The following is a 7,803-nucleotide window of genomic DNA, read 5'->3' on the forward strand; positions in this document are numbered from 1 at the left end:
GGACAGAGCAGGCATTCAGGAAGGGGAAAGAAGTCAACTGCTGATTACCAGAGCCAAGGGTCATGCCAGAGTCAGAGCCAGGAATCGAAGCTGAGAGTTGGAACCAGGATCAGATACCAAACGACAAAGTCCAGGGTCAAGCCAGAGTCAGAAGTCGAAGCTAGAGGTTAGAACCAGGACTGGTAACTAATGGTTGGAAGCGAGGCATAAAAGGCAGGAACTGGAGGAGAGGCAAGGGCCAGGTGTAGTAACCCTGGCACGGGCACCTGCGGCAGCTGTGATGCAGCAGCACATAATGCTATCCTGGGGAGAGAGATGGTCAATGAGAGGGCAGCTCAATCTGGGTAGGAGTCTCGGAATCCAACCGAAGGAGACAGTTGGAAAAAGCTGTTAGAGAAGGAGAGAAGGAGAACAATCTAGATGCTGAGCTGACTGATGAACCAAAGCTGGGGTACGAGCTGAGGTGATAAAAGAATAGGAGAATAAAAGTAGGGGACTGGGAAGTGAGAAGATGGAAAGAAAGAAAATAGGAAAGGTTTCATGTCAGGAGAAGCAGAAAAAAATAGACCTGGGTACATGAGCAGACACTATTAAAGAAGGGAAGCAGAGGGAAACAAAATCTACAGACTTGCCAAGAGAATATCAAGGGAAAAAACTGAAAGGAAATATAATTGGTGAAAAAGCAAATTGCTCGAAAAGCTGTGTTAAAATGAAAACAGATCCTGAAAACAGTAAATGAGAAGCTCCTCACAGAGGACCTAAAGTAAACAAACAGAGAGAATGACTCTTTGAACATCTATTGAAAGAAAGGTCAAAGGTGCCTAATAGGACAAAGGAGGGCCACTGGTTAAAGAAACTCTGCTTGTGGATAAACTTGCACAAAGAGGTACAGTCACAGAAACATTGAATCTGAGGAGCACTTCCAGCTGAAGAGAAGCAAAGAATCAGACTGCGAGAGTAGAGCTGGACTTACAACCAAGGGGAGAAAAAGTTCATGCTTCTCTAAAGTGACCTGGTATATCGTTGAGTAACTTCTTTTGTTCTTGTTAATAACAATGTATTTGGTATTAACTGCACAGAGCAAGGAAGAGTAGCCTGTACAAGCTCACAAAGGTTACTGTGTTCGTAACCTATAGTTTATTAATATATGTGGCAAGGACTTGATAATGTTCTATATTATTTAGCCTCCTGGTACAACTTTTGGGTTTTCCCCTATAAAGTTCTATACATTTTAAATAACCTTTTTGTTTGATTCTGTAAGAAGAGGCAGTTACCATAGCCTAGCCTAGCCGGGTCACTAGCCTAGCCTAGCACAGCCACAGAGCAGGGTGGGAACCAGGAGCAAAGGCAGGGGTAAGATAGAACCCGAGCAGGAATCAGGAACAGTGTTGTGGGCAGAATGCAGGCACAAACAGGAACCAATGCAGCAGCAACAGAGAATCATCTAGCAGCTCAGACAACTTCCTGTTCCTCCTTCTGGCTTAAATATCATGGTTGGCCCAACTGGTGAAGCTGGGCAATCCTCCAATCAGGGATCCTGTGGGTGGTGCCTTGGCTGAGGCTGTAGACCTAGTAGCGTCTTGGTCCACCAGGTTTCAGTAGACATTGGGTGGAGGCCAGGATGTAGTTGCTGTGTAGGAACTCATAGGCCTGGGTTTGAGACCTAGAGTATCACAATCCTATTTTAGAAAATTAAATAGCATTATTAGAGCCTTCCTGTGGAGCCCTGGTCAACTCCTATGCCTATTGTTTTAAACACTCCAACTCTTATAGAGAAGGGGGAGTTTGGGTTCCCAACCTACAAAATTACTATTCAACTTTCATGATGTCATAGATGTCAAACTGGTTCCAACATGTGAATACCCTTACACCCATGTGGGTGGAAACTGAACATGCATTAATACATCTTATTCAGCCTGCTGGTCTCCTCAATTTCTCTTTTGCCCAATGGAGAAAAATAAGGTGACTAGATTGGTGGCTGCACCAAGGGTCTGGGCTCTCCCAGCCATGAGGTACCAAATTCACCCTCACAGTCATGCAAAAGCACGCATTTGGCTCAACTCAGATTTGCAAATTGGGAACAAACCTATAAATTAGAAGAACTGGCTGAGTATGGGTATCATGTAGATTTCTCAGATGGTCAATAATGAGGCCTTTGTCCCTTTTCTATCGCTAAAACAATGTTATGACCTGCCTTCCTAAGTGGACTTGCAGTACTTACAACTAAGACATCTGATAATTTATCCATTTTGTCCAGAGGCCCCAGAACTACTGGGAACTTTAGAAATACTTTATAAATTCCCCAGGTTCATGTCCACCATGTATATTTTGTTAATAAAGAGAAACTCCATTAGTCTGGAGTTCTTGGTGAAAGCATGGGAAGCGGCTTTATCACAGCCCTTAAAAGAATCCCAGTGCCACGGCATATTACATAATTTTAGAAATGTCTCTGTGGATCTCAATATATTCTTGTTATAACAAAAGATTTTTTCAAAAGGAATTGGGACGCCACTGAGGTTGTACAAGATAAAGGCCTTATCTTCTGATGACTGTTGGCACTTGAAGAAAAAAAAAGGAACCTTGACACATATTCTTTGGGACTGTCCAACAGCCAGGCAAGTGTGGAAAGAAGTGGACACAAGAGTTAAAATAGTGCTCAATTTCAGCAGCCAAACCTCAGCCAAAAGTTATACCCTTGGTTAGTTACCTGCTAAGTTGGGTTTAGCTCCACCACAAAGACTTTGGTGTTTGAGGGCTGCAACGATCACCAAGCACATTCTTCTACAAAAATGGAAGAGTAGGCTTATGCCTAGAATATAGTAGTGGTATTTGGAACTGTCTGAGTTAGCAGCCAAAAGAAAGAATAGCCTATCACATAGAGAGCATCATATAAATTAGAAGAAAATTGGACCCCATTTCTAGATAGATGTGGATAAAAACGTGTTGAAATGGCTTAAAGCAGGGGTAGTCAATAGGCGGACCATGAAGCTGATCCAGGGCTGGAACCATGCCCGCATCCCAGTGCTGGATTTCCCCCCACCCCCCACCCAGCAGGGGGTGGGCAGCTGGGCTGAGGTGTGGGGCACAGTGTGTCCCTGGGCAGCTGCTCGTACAGCCTCAGCTCCACCGGCTGTAGTGCAGGGATGGAGGGGGCGAACCGCGATGTTTGCAGGGGGACATCTCCACCCCTCTGTGGGCAGCCTAATGTGTCTCCACTACACCCTGCCCCTCCTATCAGGGAGTGATGATGGGGTGTCGCATGCTCACTCTGCAGTCCAATCAGATGGCAGAGCTGATTCAAATTGTTCTTTGCTTTCCCTGGAGACAGTAGGGCTGGCTACTTGTGAGCCCCAGGCTCCACCGGGCAAACCAGCGGGTAAGTGCCTGATGGGGTCCCGCAGTATTTTTTTTTTTAACTTTGGGCAAATTGAAAAGTTGTAAAAAATTATTTTTGTGTCAAACAAAACATTTCATTTCACCTGAAATATTTTATTTGGAGCATTTTTTACACTTTATTTTTTTCTAAAATAAAAATCTAAACAAAATGCCATTTGGAATTAAAAAACTGAAACATTTCATTTAAAAAAAAAGTTGAAACAAAAGAATTTTAATAATGTTTTTGTTGTTTTTTTTTAAACCAAAACGTTGCAGGAAAATTGACACAAAATTGCAAAATGTTTTAATGTTGCCAAATCTACATTTTTCACCAAAAAAAAAGTTTTGGTTGAAAAATTTTGCTCAGCTCTACTTACTACTATGAGTAGTCCAGGTGACAAAGTCATAGTACTATTCACTATAGAAAATGCTATGCTCAGTAGTAAGTGATTGCAAGATTGAGTCCATAGATTTGCACTTGTATCTATCAGTTCACTATTTAATTCTTTCATAACTTTTTTTTAAATTGTTGTATGTTGCATTTTTATTTCTGGAATTGTTTAAAGTTTCCTGTTTACATTTATTTGTTTTTTAAAGATTTAAAAAGCTTATCCATTGCTTTGTTTTGAGACATAACATTAGACGTTTCATAGTCCACAATAATATACTAGTTTTATTTTCATTACAGTAAAACAAATGAAGGTGCCCACTGTAGAGAAAGAACATATCTGACCATATCTGACTTTATACAGTATGAAATGTTTACTTTGTCACTAATAATCAATTACTACCATCACCCATTAACCAGTTTTCTGTTATATCCATTTGTACATTACAAAAACCACTTTGTAAATGCACCTAATATACCCATTTGCTATAATCAGAAAAATACAAGCAAACACTTTCCTGCAGAGATTTATAGGACTTGTGATTTACAATAAGAAAGTAACAGTGCAACAGCAGTGCAGAGGGGACAGCTCTAAAAAAATTAACTACATAAATATATCCAGTTGAAGTGGTTCATAAATGGATAATCACTGCACTGAAATGAACTTCATTCTGGTAAAAATGATGTTGTTACAAAGAAATATGTATCACATTTTAATAAGTGATGCTTATCATTTAAATTCAACCAATTGTCTCACATTTTTCTTGCTAAGCAGGCTATTCAATTACAATACCAAAAGTAATTGTACAAATGCATTTTAACTTTGGCCAACATAGTAGTAATTAAATAAAAGTTAATTGTGCTGTGGCCACTATGGCATCACAGAACTTTGATAAATTGTGTGGGTTATGTAAACTGTTGTTTATTGCCATAACAATTTTAAAATAAATTTAAAATAGAGTTAGATTGTTATAATTTGACAGGAATATTACAATTCCTACTATGGAGAATATCACATGTAATATAAATAAAGTGGCCTGGGCCCTGGAAAATAGAGATGTACTGGCAATAGAATCTCAAGTAAGTTAACCTTTCTTGCCTTTCATTTAAAGAATTTCCATTAATCTGGGTCTGCTTCTTTTCTTCCAGTAGAGCACATTTAATGATTAGTTCAAGTTTTAGGTCAATAGTGTTTCAATTCATTCTGCTGTGTCTAGTGTAGTGTATAGCACTGGCAGCAGATTGTGTGCTGCAGACCTTTTCTTATTTGAAAAATGTCAAATGTCACAAATGCTTGTGATAATGCACTTCTCACTTACAACATGATGAAACTTAACATCAAAAGCCCTGTTACATACTGCATGACATATGACTAAAGACGAAAGTTGACTCCTTTCAGCTAGATATGACCAGTATCCCAATTTTACTCAACTAAGTCCAGATACCTTGAAAGTACTACTGCCATTACCTAACCTGCTCCATAAGTTTTACACCTCCTCTGTGTTGATGACCTCTCATCAAACGGTTCACTTTCTTCATTTTATAGACTCATTACCATGGCATGGTTAATTTCTTCTGCAAGTGACAGTAGTAACTATGGGTGAGAGTGTGGGGGGAAGTTGTGGCTTTTTCCATATAACTACAAACACACAATAGCTTCTCTGTCATTAACAACTGGATCACATATTAAAAAAGCATTCAAAGAAGAAAAGATAACATATAAAGAAAATGTGAGTGACTACACCATTGTGCAAAGCAATCCACCCAATAAATGCATAAATTCTGCACCAATGCTAGTAATATATCAGAAACAAGTACCCTGCTGACACATTGAAAGCAGGGAATTCAAAATTACTATATTAATATAATGAATGGCTGTGACTTTAAATACTGACACATTGTACTTGTTAGCAAGAGTGAACAATTTATGGTTACTATGAAGAATACAGGCATGAGGATGAGGGAGGTGATGATGGTGATGAGGAGGAGGAGGAGGTTAATATCCCTAGCAGCTGCTGGGGAATCATGTCCCTACCTCAGTAAGCTGGATAGGGGAATAGCTCCAGATCCACTGCCCAGGATCCCTCCTTTCCTCCCCGACAGGAGTTTTTCCACGAGAGCCACATTCCCAGTGCGAGCAGCTTCCAGCAGTTCCTGGTCCTTCCCCATGGTCAGTAACCAAACACTCCCTCCCTCCTCGCAAAATACTATAGATATAGCTAAACCCCTTCAAAAAATTCCCTCCCTCGATCAAATAATCTCCTCCTTGCCTGAAAGCCCTGCCTCAAATCGGGGCAGTGAGGAGATCCCTGCAGCCCCTACAGAGCAGCAGCAAGAGGGAGCAGGAGAATCACCTCCTAGTTACACTAGCTCAATTCTGGGTGGAGTGTGGCAGGAAAGCGGGAGGAGGGATTAGGGGAGAGGAAATTAGGCCAATAAAAGACCTTGCCACACACACACCAGATCCCAGCCTGCAGGGTGAGTGAGGGGGGCTGGCTCAGCCTCAGAGCCTGGGGGGGGCGGGCGAGATAATGACCAGCAGGGAGGGACGGAGGGAGGAGGCGCAGCCCTGGCCAGCCAGGCCCGTTGCTGGGGAGACACAGATCTCTCTCTCTGAGTGGCTGGCTGGGTTTGGTCCCACCCCCTCCCCGGATCCTAGTCCCAGCGCCTCGCCTTGCTGCTCCCGCTACTAGCGATGCGCTGGGGATTGTGTCCCCTCAGCCGCTCGGCCCGGCCCGCCCAGCAACAAGAGCGAGAGCTCCCCGCGCGGCGGGACCGTTACCGGCTGCTGAAGACAAGGCGCTGCGCGTGCAAGGGGGGCGGGGTAGGCAGTGGCTCTGTGTGGTGACCGCTCCCGGGGGTGATAGACGCAGGTGTTCCCGCTGCAGCTCAGGCAGGGGAAGGGCGGTGGTTCTTGCTGTGGCCTCGGGATAACTGCAGCTGGGTGAGTCCTGGAGCTTGCGGGGCGGGGTGCTGCTGAGGCACAGGGCAGGAGCCCCACACTGGGATCAGAGGGCAGCGTGACACCCCCTCTCTCTCCCCCCCTCCCCGTGGTGGGGCGGGGCTGCCTCGCCTGTGTGGGGAGAGGGAGAGAGCAAGGGGCTCGGGATTGCAAAGGGGACCGACAGTAAGGAGCGCATGAGTTGGGGTGGCAACATCCAGCTCCCTGCCAGACACCGTGGGGGAGGGGTCGGTGGGATTCAGACATCAGATCAGCCCATGGGGCGGGAGGGGACACTATAGCTACGAGCCACACAGCAGACTGGGGTGGGGGTAAATAATGGCAAAACTCCCCCTGACTTCGTTGGGGTCAGGATTTCTCTCACTGAGTCAGCAGGGGTCCACTGAGTTTGTCTCACGTTTGGCAAAGGAGGGGGGGAACGCTGATGGAACTGGCTCCCTTTAGACTTGATCTTCCCCTGTCCTGGTGCTAGTGGAGCTGACACTGAGTGTTTTTAATGGGAGGCTTCTTCCATCATGATGATGATGATGATTTTTCTCCTGCCTTGGCAGCTAGGGTAATTTTTCTCCACAACTCCAGTGGGTTTTATGAGTTACATGGAAAATTTGCTCTCTTGCCCAAATCATTAGCTCATCCTTGTCTAATGCACTCTTTGATACTGTTTATGTACGAAAAGCCAATTAATAGCCTTTTCCCCCCAACTGATTTAGTAGATTACCTTTACTATTTATTTCTGTAACAACACAGGTGTTACAGGCAAATAAGACAACACCCTTAGAAGTCCTGCCTCATTGAAGGCAATGGCAAAACACCCATTAACAATGAGTGCAGGATCAGGTCATAAACTAAGCCCTGATCCAGTAAACTCATGTGAGTAAATTTATGCATGTAAGTGTTTGCAGGATCAAGGCCTTAGTTAACAACCAAAAATAACATATCATGGTAGGCAAGAGATTGTTAGGGAGGGAGGCCATATTAAATACTCCTGGCCTTATCCAGCTTCTGTTAAAGTCAAAGGAAATTTACCTGTTGACTTCAAAAGGAGTTGGATTAAGTCCTTGGTGGGGAATACTGCTCT

At 43.7% G+C, this 7,803-nt stretch overlaps 1 protein-coding gene across 2 annotated transcripts in view; it reads right to left on the minus strand.

The window, feature by feature from the left end:
* Window positions 1-6,699, minus strand: part of ANKS1B (ankyrin repeat and sterile alpha motif domain containing 1B) — a 764,239-nt gene extending 757,540 nt beyond the window's left edge. The window contains exon 1 of one of the 2 annotated variants that reach the window (XM_044981810.1): window positions 5,799-6,699. In XM_044981810.1, the coding sequence (XP_044837745.1) occupies window positions 5,799-5,932 (134 nt within the window). In that variant the 5' untranslated portion in view covers window positions 5,933-6,699. The remainder of the gene's footprint in view (window positions 1-5,798) is intronic. The other variant, XM_044981801.1, reaches the window with a different exon arrangement.
* Between the last annotated feature and the right edge of the window lie 1,104 nt (window positions 6,700-7,803).

This window comes from Mauremys mutica, chromosome 1 (genome assembly GCF_020497125.1).
Source record: "Mauremys mutica isolate MM-2020 ecotype Southern chromosome 1, ASM2049712v1, whole genome shotgun sequence".
NCBI lineage: Eukaryota > Metazoa > Chordata > Testudines > Geoemydidae > Mauremys > Mauremys mutica.